Source organism: Carettochelys insculpta, chromosome 3 (genome assembly GCF_033958435.1).
Source record: "Carettochelys insculpta isolate YL-2023 chromosome 3, ASM3395843v1, whole genome shotgun sequence".
Lineage (NCBI taxonomy): Eukaryota > Metazoa > Chordata > Testudines > Carettochelyidae > Carettochelys > Carettochelys insculpta.
In genome coordinates, this window is record NC_134139.1 from 4073476 (window position 1) to 4086098 (window position 12623).

A 12623-nucleotide genomic window follows, 5' to 3' on the forward strand; every position below is an offset into this window, starting at 1 on the left:
AAGGCAACCTGCAAAGGTTTCTATGAAACCCGAGCCTGTGCCTTGTTTGGTTGTCTCACTCGTACAGGGGCTGCAAAGGGCTTTTCCCTACACCAGGGTGTTCCTAGTGCTTGACTTCTTTTGACCATGGGAGCTGAGGAATGCATGGTTCATCCTCCCGAGGGCCACCTGGAGGTCGGAGAGCTTATGTACTGCGAGGCCGTTCAGCTGAGAGGCAGGAGTGTTGCGCCTTTCACCAGCCTGTTAGCAGAAAGCTTTATAGAGCACTACCATGGCCCTTCTCTGCCTGGCGCAGTTTGACTCCCTAACCCCCAGTTCTCTGTTCTCCAGTCAGTCCTGCAGGCTGACAGGGCCTGGCTTGGATAGGCTGTGTTGGGATGGAGGAATGGAAGGACTCGGCTTCTTTCTCCACCAGAGAGCAGCTAAACCAAGGCACAAGTTTTTTATCTTACTTGGCAGGGCCCCCTGCAGTGTGGGGGACGTTCCCAGTGCAGGCCTACATTTGAGCTGCTGATGTTTTGTTTTTGTTTGATTTTTGTTTCCCTGGGGTGCGGGGCAGTAAAATTCCTGGTTCTCAGTGACTCTCCTCCCTGGTCTGTGACTTGGGCTCTTGCTGTGGGAGAAGCTTGGGGGACCTCAGGCCTTGTGATCTCTCCCATCCCTTGATAGCCCCCATGCTGTTTGGATGTGCAATGGCTGGGTGGGTGGTGGTGAGAAGGACCCTGGGTGGTGTCAGGTTTGAGTCAGCCACGGGCCTAGAAGGTCATGGGGGGAGTTTGCCTTTCCGTGGCTGATTCTCCTGTGTGGGACACCAGTGGGAGGACAGGCGTTCAGCTGGTGTGTGTTGCACTGCAGGGAGCCGGGCCTATGTTCTCCTGTCCCTGAGCCAGCAGGACGGCATTGAGCAGCACATGGACTTCGACAGCCGCTACACACTCCTGGAGCTGTTTGCAGAGACCACGTCCTCTGAAGAGCACTGCATGTCCTTCGAGGGGATCCACCTGCCCCAGGTACCTGCAGGGCTGGCCAGCTCGGGGGAGGGGCACCGGAGCTGGGGGCTTGGAGGCCTCTCTGGTGTGGAAATGGGTGGCGTGGGAGGCGGTGGAGACAGGGACGGCTCTGGGTGGGCAGACGAGGGGCGGCGGAGGGAGGGACGGCTCTGGGTGTGTGGACGGGGGTTGGTGGAGGGAGGGACGGCTCTGGGTGGGCGGACGGGGAGGTTGGAGGCGGCGGAGGAGGGAGGGACGGCTCTGGGTGGGCGGACGGGGGCTGGCAGAGGGACGGACGGCTCTGGGTGGGCGGACACGGGGGCGGCAGAGGGAGGGACGGCTCTGGGTGGACAGATGGGGAGGTCGGAGGCGGCGGAGGGAGGGATGGCTCTGGGTGGGCGGACGGGGCCGGCAGAGGGAGGGGACGGCTCTGAGTGGGCGGACAGGGGAGGTTGGAGGTGGCTGCGGGAGGGACGGTTCTGGGTGGGTGGACGGGGGGGTGGTGGACGGGGGGGTGGTGGAGGGAGGGACAGCTGTAGGTGGGCGGACAGGGGAGGTTGGAGGCGGCTGCGGGAGGGATGGCTCTGGGTGGGCGGACGGGGGCCGGCAGAGGGAGGGACGGCTCTGGGTGGGCGGACAGGGGAGGTCAGAGGTGGCTGCAGGAAGGACTGCTGTGGGTGGGCGGAGGGAGGGACGGCTCTGGGTGGGCGGACAGGGGAGGTCAGAGGTGGCCGCAGGAAGGACTGCTGTGGGTGGGCGGAGGGAGGGATGGCTCTGGGTGGGCGGACGGGGGAGGTCGGAGATCGCCGCGGGAAGGACGGCTCTGGGTGGGCGGATGGGGTCTGGCGGAGGGAGGGAAGGCTCTGGGTGGGCGGACAGGGGAGGTCGGAGATCGCCGCGGGAAGGACGGCTCTGGTTGGGCGGATGGGGTCTGGCGGAGGAAGGGACGGCTCTGGGTGGGCGGACAGGGGAGGTCGGAGGTGGCCGCGGGAAGGACGGCTCTGGTTGGGCGGATGGGGTCTGGCGGAGGAAGGGACGGCTCTGGGTGGGCGGACAGGGGAGGTCGGAGGTGGCCGCGGGAAGGATGGCTCTGCATGGGCCAGCTGCTGGAGGTGTGTTGGGAGACGGTGGCTCAGGAGAGGCCGGGTCTGACGCCACGTCTGTTGCAGATCCCGGGGAAGCTGCTGTTCTCGCTTGTAAAGCGCTATCTGTGCGTCACCTCTCTCGTGGACAAGCTGAGCAGCAGCGCGGAGCCGGGCGGGGAGCGGCAGGACTGCGCCGCCCCCTGTGCCCACGTCGGGGAGAGGAGCCGTGTGCAGCGGGAGTTCGAGGTCAGCATGGCCATGGCCAACCTCATCTCCGAGCTGGTGCGGGTGATGGGCTGGGACCGCAGCCAGAGGCTGGAGCTGCTGTGTCTGCAGGAGGGGCAGCCGCGGGTCGTCCGCTCCATCTTCCAGCCCATGGCACCCACCTGTGCCACTGTCCAGATGCCTCTGGTCATGCCAAAGCCCTTGCCACGCAAAAAGCAGGGCCCCGGGTTCTTGACTTTGTCAGACTTCTCCAGTCGTAACGGCTATGTGGAGTACGTGCAGGAGAACCTGAAGCCGGGGATGATGGTGCGCATGCTGGAGGACTATGAGGAGATCAGCGCTGGGGACGAGGGCGAGTTCCGGCAGAGCAATAACGGGATGCCCCCTGTGCAGGCAAGTGCCCCAGGAACGGAGGAGGTAACACTGGTAGAGGCAGGGAGGAGAGGGAAGCACAGCTACCGGGGTCACCTCCCGTATTCATGGCAAAACATCCCTGTGTCTCAGCGCTCTGGCCCAGGTGTGTTTGGCTGGACATGTGCTTCCTTTGATCCACCAATGGGCTGTGCTCCCCGGCCAGGGGCAAGCACCTTCTTCATCCACGTGTCCCAGTTAGGAGAGCCAGCTGCTGGTAAGAGCCTGGGCTGCAGAGCCCCCATTGAGGTGCACGTGTGTTTGCTGTGCACAGTCAGAGCTGCAGGCCCCCAGTCCGGGCTGCCTTCTGCACCACCAGAGTTGCTCACTGAATAACGTATCCTGGTGTGGTCTCGCTGCTGTCAGAGCATGCCCCTGACACGTGCCAGCCCAGCACAGGCTGTGCGCAGCGTATAGGCATCCTGATAGAGGGTGGTGGTTGAAGGCAGCAGGTTTGCCGCAGGTTGGGTCCCTAGGACACACTGACACAGGAGACCTTAAGTATCGGAGGGGTAGCCGTGTTAGCCTGGATCTGTAACAGCAACGAAGGGTCCTGTGGCACCTTATAGACTAACAGAAAAGTTTTGAGCATGAGCTTTCGTGAGCACGGACTCACTTCATCAGATGCTGGTCCAGGAGACCTTGTGACCATACAGAGCCATTCCCTCCTGGCCTGTGGGGCTGGGCGTGCCATCTCTCCACGGCAGGGAGGCACAGCCTCTCCTGCTCCTTGTCTACAGGCAGGCTGGGATCCAAAGGGAGGACTTGATTCCTCCCTGCTTGTGTGGCCTGCTGTTGACGCTGCCCTGGCAGAGCCAGGACACCGCGGGCAGTACAGGTGCTGCTGAGATGGTGTAGGGAGAGCGGGAGGGCCTGGCTTTTGTCTCTGGTAGGCTGTGTGAAGGAAGTTCTGTGCCCATTCAGGCAGGTGTTGCTGTATTAGCTCCTCCCAGGTCATGCTCTCAGACTTAGCCTTGCAGCCATGAAAGCTGGGAAGATTTAAGGATTAAGATTTAAAATGATTTGTCTTTAATCCTGTGACTCCTGAAGCTGGGTCCTCGAGCACTGGCCTATGGTACCTGTACTATACTCTGTCCCTGCTCACAAGGCTTGTTTTAGGCTGTCTGTAGACATGGAGAGGTCACGCTCAAGTCATATCTTGAGCTTTCCTTCCCAACCACACTGACTGGGTGAGACGGTTCTCCCAAATCAGGGTTTGGCTGAGCTGTCGCCATGGGGTCCAAGAGCCAGGGTCTTGGCACTTGCCTGTGTCTCTGCTGTGATGGTATTGCGGATTGCGCAGCTCATGGCTAAGCGGGTAGTGGTGGTTCGTGGGACGTCTCTTCACCGTGGTGATGCAGAAATGAGAAATTGTGGCGTGGCTGCCGGGGGCTCAAGGGAAGGGTGTGGAGCTGTCAGAAAATGAATGTGTGAGCAAACTGAGCGCGGATGTAGAAACAGACATGGTTCCAGAGTCTTGGGGCCAGGTTAGTCACTTCAGGGCTATGTGGTCTCTTTGGTCTGGGCTGGAAGCAGTGGGGTCTTGCGCATGTGAAGTCCCCTTCTGTAACTGCGTAGGCCTCTCGCTGTCATGTCTCACTGACTCTACAGCCTTTGGCAAGTGCCATTTGTTACCACCCAGGGCTCTTCTCTTTGCTTGACTGTTACCGGACTGTTCCTAGTTTCCTCTGACCTCCTGGGAGCTCCCATAGATTTTCTGGAAGCCTCATCCTGAAGCTTTAAGAATTAATTTCCCCATCCGGGAGTAACTGTGGCTTCCTCTTTTGTGATACGCTCAACTGGGTCTGGGAGTGGCAGGTGCTGGTGGCTTAGCCATCACTGCCTGGGTAAAGTGGCACCTTGTTTGTCCTTGCAGATTCATCCCCAAACAGTCAGTGGGTTTCCACCACGGCAATGTGCCGGATAAGGAGAAAACCTGCTTCCTCGCTGGCCTGTCTCTTGTCACCCACGGCACTCTTTGGTGTGCAGGTGGTCGAAGGGTTTGTGCTGCAAGTAGGCCCAGTCTGGAACGTTAGACAGTCTCGAGGCCCATTCCCAAGACTCTGCTGCCGCTGTATTTGGTGCCGGAAAGGCCTGGTCCCTGCCCTGAATCAGCTTGCAGTCTTGCTCAGACAGCTGAGGTCCTTAGCATGGTAGCAGGGGAGGGGCAGAAGGCTTTGCAGAAGGGTGTTTGGAAGCTGGTCCCATTCTGAATCCTGCCGTGTGGTTTCTGGGGCTCCTTTTCTCTCTAGAAGCAAGGCTCTGTGCTCTCTGGCGCGAGCCGGGCCTCTGGAGCGTGAGAGGTGTCCGTGAGAATGCTGAATGTTCTGCAGCGGGCTCAGATAAACTCAGGTCACGAATGGTTTTACTGAGCGAATGTTTGTAGCATTCAGTGTCCGCCTTATGGGAACCGAATTTGTGCTGCCGCCCTGAGGCGGAGAGAGGCTGAGGCAAAGGGCATCGAAGGGTGGCTTTGTGAGGTGTGTGTGGGCAGGGGAGAACTGAAGCCTGCTTGTTCTGGGAGGGGAGTGAGCCAGAGGCGGGGGTCAGGGGGTGGAGGGGCTCCAGGAAGAGAGAAGATGAGCCCTTGAGTTGAGGGATTGGAGGTGGGAGGGGCAGGGTGAAGGGCATGGAGCCGGGGGATGGAGCACCCGTGGACTGTGTCCTTTTTTCTGCCTGCGGGAGTGAGGAGGCTTCGGGGAGGAGGTGGGCTTGAGGGTGGTGAAGGTGGCTGGGTGGTAGGAAGAAGGACTGGAGGGGAGCTTGGTCTGGAGCTGATGAGGCTGGTGCCTGTTTTGGTGTGTGGGGAGCTGATCCCAGGCTGCCGTTGGAGGAGGGGGAGGAGGTAGGTGGCTAGAGGTCCGATGGGGTGGTAGAAGTTCCAGCTGCTGCCTTCTCTGGCTGGGACATCCCCGGGGGTGTTGGTGACAGCCCCGTGGTGGGAGAGAACAAAGTCAGATGCTGTGAGAGTGTAATATTAAGATGGATTCTGGGCACTGCTGAGAGGACCAACCGTAGGCAAATTGCTTAAAACCAGGCCACTTACAGACCAGACCGGGGTTTCATTCCCAGTGAGGTGAACCAAGCCAGCTGCCAAAGTCCCTCTGCCAGACCCTCCCGCCAGCTGGAAGTTACACAAGCAAACCCACAGATTATCCAACTGTTTCTCATGCCCAAAGCAGTAACCCCCCTTACTCAGGTGAGAGGTTATGGAAGCCTGTTTCACCAAATCACCCAGATTCTCCCAGCCACGTCCCCAGGTCAGTATCTATTTAGATCTTACCCAAAGCAACCGCTGGAGCAGTCCTTTAGAATCCAACATCTAAGGGTTTGTTAACAAAGGAAGAAAGAACGGGGAGAGAGAAGACTGGTTACATTACAGAAATCAGTCACAGCTGTGGATGCAGGCCACAGCCGGAGGCACAAGCTGCTATCTTGAAAGTCTCTGAGGGACGGATCCCCACTCCATACAGGCTTAGCTCACAGCAGAGAAGTTGTAGTAAACTGCTCCCCAGATGGAGCCTAAGAGCAGAGGTTTGAGGACTACAAGACACAGCCACTGCCATCTGGGGTGGTGTGAATGCGTCATTCAGCTGTCTTGTGCTGGAGCATTTCCTTCCTCCACCCCTCCCGTCCTCCTGCGAGCGGGGCCAACCGGCGCACCTCACACCCACAGTTGCCATTACAGCCTAGCCCTCCTGTCCCAGACTGCAGCTGTAATCTAGTGTTCTGTGACTGCTCTTCACGCTCCAGCCTCCCCTTCCCCAGTCAGCTCCGCAGCGGTTGTCCTCTGCGGTCCTCTCCTCACTGGCTCTGAGCCATATTTAGAAGCAGCGTTACAACGTGGTTCCAGTTAGCAAGAGATCACTTGATTTGCTCCCCGTTCCTGTGCTTTGGCGCAGGTCCCAGTGTAGATAGAGTGTGTTGCAAAACATGAGCTCTGCAGCCAAACAGCGTTAGCTGGACGTGCTTAGATACGCTGCACATAGCGTTCAGGAACCCGAAGCCGAGGCGTGTGGTGCCAGGCTGGCTGGAGTGGCTTGCGAGTGCGAATAACAGGCTCAGGGCACAGGCCCCAAACGGGCTGCGAGTTCTGTAGTGAGCTTTCACCTACTGAGTAATAAGCGTGAACGTCTCAGGTAGGTACTGTAATAGCTGTGGAGTCACAGTCCCCTGGGCATTCTCCTCTGTCTTGTCACGCAGGCAAGCTTGATTATGTGACTCAGGCTTTACATCACAAATTACAACAATATTCAGGTTCATCCCAGGTCTGCTGCATGCCGATTCCAAACCGAAGACCAGGCCTGGAGATAGCCAATCCTGTAATTACCTTAGGGCTGGTCCATGCTTAGAATGCTGCACCAGGAGCGCTGAAGTGAAGACGCTGCTAAGATGGCGGGAGATCTTCTCCCATTGGGGTAGCTCACCCATCTCCCCGAGAGGTGGTAGTTATGCCAGAAACGCCCCTAATCCACAGTGCTGGGTACACCAGGTTAAGTAGGTGTAACTGAGTCGCTCAGGGTGTGGAGAGTGACAAAGTTGTAGCGATACAGGGCTATAGTATAGACTGGATCTAAAGACTTACTAACGAAGGGGAAAAGCCAGGGTTACTTATGAGGGTAACACAGGAACCAAGCGCCCACAGGCAAGTTAGTGTCTGGTTTCACGAGATGCCACCAGTGTCTGTGATGAGCAGCTCTGTGGGTGCCTTAGGGTGGAGCCAGGCTGAGCAGTGTGGGGGTCTCTGGCTCATGTTCAGGAATCTTTGCCCTTTCGGACTCCACACAGCATAAAAACGCCCCAGTTCCCTCTGGCCGGTGGATTTGATCCCTGCCTCCTAGAATCTGAGCTGATGGGACAAGTGCTTCTGATGTGCAAGCTGTCATATTCAGCAGGGTTCTGGGCACAACTGAGAGCATCGATCCGGGTCAAATTGCTTAAAACTGGGCCACTTACAGACCAGGCTGGGGTCCCCTTCCCAATAAGGCAAACCAAGCCAAGCACAAAAGTACCTTTGCCAGCCCGACTGGTCAGCCTGAAGCCACGCAAGCAAACCCACAGATTCTCCAGCTGCTCCTACTGCCCAAGCCAGCAACCCTCCTTACTCAGGTGAGGTGTTGTGAAAACCTATTTCGCCAAATCCACACAGATTCTTCTAGCCTCCAAAGGGACCAGCCATATTCCCAGGTTAATGTCTACTTAGGTCTTACCCAAAACAGCACACTGGGTCAGTCCTTTAGAACCTAAAATAATCTAAAGGTTTATTAACAAACAAAGACGACAGACTAGGGTGTGAGGGGAAAAATTGTTAAAGTGGTTAAATTACATACATCAGTTAATGCTACTGTTGCACGTTACAGCCAATGGTGTAAGCTGCTCTTCTTGAGAGTCACTGAAAATACATCCCCTGAGGGACCGGGTCCCTGGTCCAGGCATGCTTAGTTCAGGGGGACTGAAGAACGAGGTGGCCGCTGCCGGGGTCAACTTTATAGACTTGCCAGGTGGAAGGAAAAACCCCTTTCTTCATCAGTTAGGCAATGGAGTATCACCTGACTGGGTTACCCATTGGGGCATTCTGCCATTGGCTACATCCCAGATGACACATCTGAAACTCTTGAGATGTGCATTTGAAGTCTGGGTCTTTGTTTTAGTCCATCATGCTGGCTGGGAGGTCACCACACCTCCCATTGTGAATCTCAGCAAAAGAACATTTCTAACACAGGTATAGAAGCAATGTCTATAACTGCACATACAAACATGGCACAGGCATACAGGTAGCACAAACAGATTCAGTGGATCATCAGCTTTCATTAGATACTTCTCTTGGCTCCCTTGGCACAAAATTTGGTGCAAACCCAGTGTGATAGGACAAGATTTCTGAGCACAGCTAGAGAAATCAATCCAGGGTAACTTTACTTAAAATCTGGGCTACTCACAGCTGCGGGCTGGGATTTCTTTCTCACTAAGGCAAATCCAACCACCCACAACAGCACCCCTGCCAGTCCCACTGGCCAGCCAGAGGCCACATCAGCAAACCCTCAGACTTCTCAGCTGTTATACCAGCCCAGACCAGCAACCTCCAACTTCAGACAAGGGGCTCTTAAGGCTGTTTCACCCAATACCACACAGATTCTTCTGGGTCCCAAAGGACCTAGCCCCAGTCCCTGGTCAATATATACCTGGATTTTACCCAGATCATCACGCTCTCCAATCCTTTAGATCTCAATATCTAAAGATTTATTAATGAAAAAGAAAGAACAGGGTTAGAGAGAGGACTTGTTAAAGCATACTTTACATACATGAATTTCAGTTATTGATGCAGGCGAACAATGTTGTTTGCTGATTCTTGAAAGGCTCAAAGTCCATTTCAGGTTACATAATTTCAGTTACTGGAGCATTGTAGATCCGCCTGCTGGGACATGGACCCTTGGAGCCAGGCACAGGTACCAAAAGACAAAAGCTCCAAGATGGACACTGCCCCATCCCCCGCCCCTCCACACCATCCTTTGTAACAGAGAGGAAGCCGTGCTAGTCTGTACACTATCAAAACAAAACGCAGTCAACTAGCACTTCAAAGACTAGCAAAATAGTTTATTAGGTGAGCTTTCGTGGGACAGACCCACTTCTTCAGTCTGGCTGTGGCCTGAAGAAGTGGGTCTGTCCGACGAAAGCTCACCTAATAAACTATTTTGCTAGTCTTTGAAGGGCTACTTGACTGTGTTTTGTTTTGATACCATCCTTTGTGGTTTTGTGTTCCCGGACCAAGCCCTTTCTTCTTCCCATAGTCCCTTGAGGGTCTGCCCTCACTGATTCAGGTGGCTTGTTGTGGCCAACTTCCATTGGATGAAACCCAGGAGACAGTCTTAAATTTCTGAGCTGAGCCTGTTCCTTTGTCTCAGCCCTGGTCACCTGACTAGCAGGCTGCATCCCATTAACAAGTCCCAGCATCTGGGATGTGGATTGGGCGTCTGAGCACCTGGTTTGCACCTGGTTGTTTCAACCAATGTCCTGGCTGGGGCTGAGCTCACACCTGCTATTGTGAAGGTTAGCACTGAAGCGTTTTCTGCAACTGATACAAAGCTAAAAATCTATAACTTTACTTTCATGCAGAATACAGATGTGTAAGTAGCTGTGATGGGGTGGCGGGGAGTGCATGTGAGACTCAGGCTGGATATGTGTGCGTGGCAGGCAGAGCAGCTCACAGCGGCTAAGGATGACTAGTGCGATGCAGGTTCAGGGGTCCCCAAGCACTGCACTCCGTCCGCAGGCAGAAGTGACTCTCACTCAGCAGGTAGAACAGGAAGTTTATTAGTTGACAGAGGCACAGCTCAGCACAGAGGTGTCAGTACAGCCAGCAGAGACAGTCATAATTCAAAATGATCTGGACAAATTGGAGAAATGGTCTGAGGTGAACAGGATGAAGTTTAACAGGGACAAATGCAAAGTGCTCCACGTGGGAAGGAACAATCAGTTTCACACATACAGAATGGGGAGAGACTGCCTAGGAGCGACTACAGCAGAAAGGGATCTAGGGGTTATAGTGGACCACAAGCTAAATATGAGTCAACCGTGTGATGCTGTTGCAAAGAAAGCAAACATGATTCTAGGATGCATTAACAGGTGTGTTGTGAACAAGACACGAGAAGTCATTCTCCCGCTCTACTCTGCACTGGTTAGGCCTCAGCTGGAGTATTGTGTCCAGTTCCGGGCACCGCAGTTCAAGAAAGATGTGGAGAAATTAGAGAGGGTCCAGAAAAGAGCGACAAGAATGATCAAAGGTCTAGAGAATGTGACCTATGAAGAAAGGTTGAAAGAATTGGGCTTGTTTAGTTTGGAAAAGAGAAGATTGAGGGGAGACATGATAGCAGTTTTCAGGTATCTAAAAGGGTGTCATAAGGAAGAGGGAGAAAACTTGTTCTTCTCAGCCTCTGAGGATAGAACAAGAAGCAATGGGCTTAAACTGCAGCAAGGGAGGTTTAGGTTGGACATTAGGAAAAAGTTCCTAACTGTCAGGGTGGTCAAACACTGGAATAAATTGCTGGGTGAGGTTACGGAATCTCCATTGCTGGAGATATTTAAGAACAGGTTAGATAAGTGTTTATCAGGGATGGTCTAGACAGTACTTGGTCCTGCCATTGTGGCAGGGGGCTGGACTTGATGACCTCTCGAGGTCCCTTCCAGTCCTAGCGTTCTATGATATGATTCTATGAAGGAAGCCTGTGTGAACTGGGGTCCTGCCCCTCACGGGTGCGTTCTCAGAGACTTTCAGGAAATCAGGATATCACATTGCTGGCTGTGATTCTATGATTCCAACCCATCCTGAGGAGAGGAGCTCAAGGGGTGCCAGTCCTGAGTGTAGCGTCCCCCCTCGTGGGGCTGGCTGCCTTTCAGCTCTCTCTCCCCCAAGCTTCCAACTGCCGCCTCCCATTCAGACCCGCTCGGCTGCTCCCTGCTCTTTGTTCAGGTCAGAGGTGTTACCTGCCAACTTAGGTTACAGCCCCAGGGGTCATCCTGAGCTGCTGGGAGCTGTTCCTGCCTGTCATACGCCCCTCTTCCGGCTCCTCCAGAACCTGCTCTTGAGGTTCTGGCTGCACTTCTCCCCACACCTTCTCATTCTGTCACACCCTATCCGTGGCCCCACAAAGTCGCGGGACCTCCAAAATGGCCATCTACAAAACCAGGGAGAGGAGGCTGGCAGAGGGGGCGACCTGCGACTGTGGGGCCTACTTCCGTTCCTCCCTCCGGTCATGAATCCGAGCAGAGTTCCTCGGGGCGGCGTCCACCAACTCCCTGGACACCTTTGAGGAGTGGTGGGCGGTGTCTGGGGTCCTCTGCTCGGTATCCCCCTCCGGCTCCCTTATTTTAAACCTTTGACCCTCACTCCCACCCCTGTTTTTCTCCTTCGTTGTCCCCCGTATCTATTTGGGACTGGGCTTTTTTTAGTGGGTCCCCCCTCATCGTGAGAGGGGCCTTTTAGTCGTGGGCAGGCTATGCCTGCCCACTCCCCCGGTATTCCAATATGCTGCAGCTCCCTGTCCGCTTCGCTCTTACATTATCATGCACTAATAAAGAAAGTTTATGTGCTTAAAAAAAAAAAAATACACACATCCAGCCTGAGTCTCACATGCACTCCCCACCCCCCCCACACTTCATCACAGTAGCATGCATAGATTCAGGGCGTCGTCAGCTTTCATTAGACACTGCACATGGCCCCTCAGCACGATATTTGGGGCCAATAGATACACTGGATACATAAAATGGCCTCCATGTGCAATATAAAAATCCAGTCACTTCACACCTAGTACAGTGGTTACAGAACAGGCTTTCTTATTTCATTTAAGAATCCAGCAACGTCACACATGTCTCTGTTGTGCAATGGCCTGTTTGGATTCAGCCAGCCTTCCTGCTGGGCGGGAGATGAGCCATGCGGTAGGAATCCAGCCTTTTGCACCGGGTGACGCTTTTTCCTGTTTGGTGCCTTACTGAGTTTCAGAACAATTCAAACACTTCTGGCACGAGAGACCGACGGTAGAACAAGGATTCACACATGCAGCATACTGTAAGCAGGCCATTAAGCCAAACCCCTTTCTTAACAACTCTTTAACAGCTCTTAACTCTGCTAACCACAGGTGAGCCAGACGGGTTCCCAGCTCTGCCTTTGGCAGTGTTTTGGGAGTCCCAGAGCCTTGGCGTGAGCTGGTTCGCCAGCGTCACAGCTGGGGCTTTAGAAGCCACCGCTCCGCCACCCTGTGCTGTTACCCACTGACATCCTGGTCACGTGACGCTACTCCATCCTCTGTGCGCCAAACGTGGCCGCAGGATGGCCTTTCTCTGCCCTGCTGTCACTGCCCGTCTTCCTCCAGAGCTCTGGCCTTCCCCAGCCCAGCACCTGAGGTTGGCTCCACTGTCCCCA

At 55.0% G+C, this 12623-nt stretch overlaps 1 protein-coding gene across 4 annotated transcripts in view; it reads left to right on the forward strand.

The window, feature by feature from the left end:
- Positions 1-12623, forward strand: part of LOC142010809 (cullin-9-like) — a 60361-nt gene that overhangs the window by 13680 nt on the left and 34058 nt on the right. For all 4 annotated transcript variants that reach the window (XM_074989279.1, XM_074989281.1, XM_074989280.1 and 1 more), the window contains exons 3-4: positions 856-1010; positions 2159-2692. In XM_074989279.1, coding sequence (XP_074845380.1) covers positions 856-1010; positions 2159-2692 — 689 coding nt within the window. The remainder of the gene's footprint in view (positions 1-855; positions 1011-2158; positions 2693-12623) is intronic.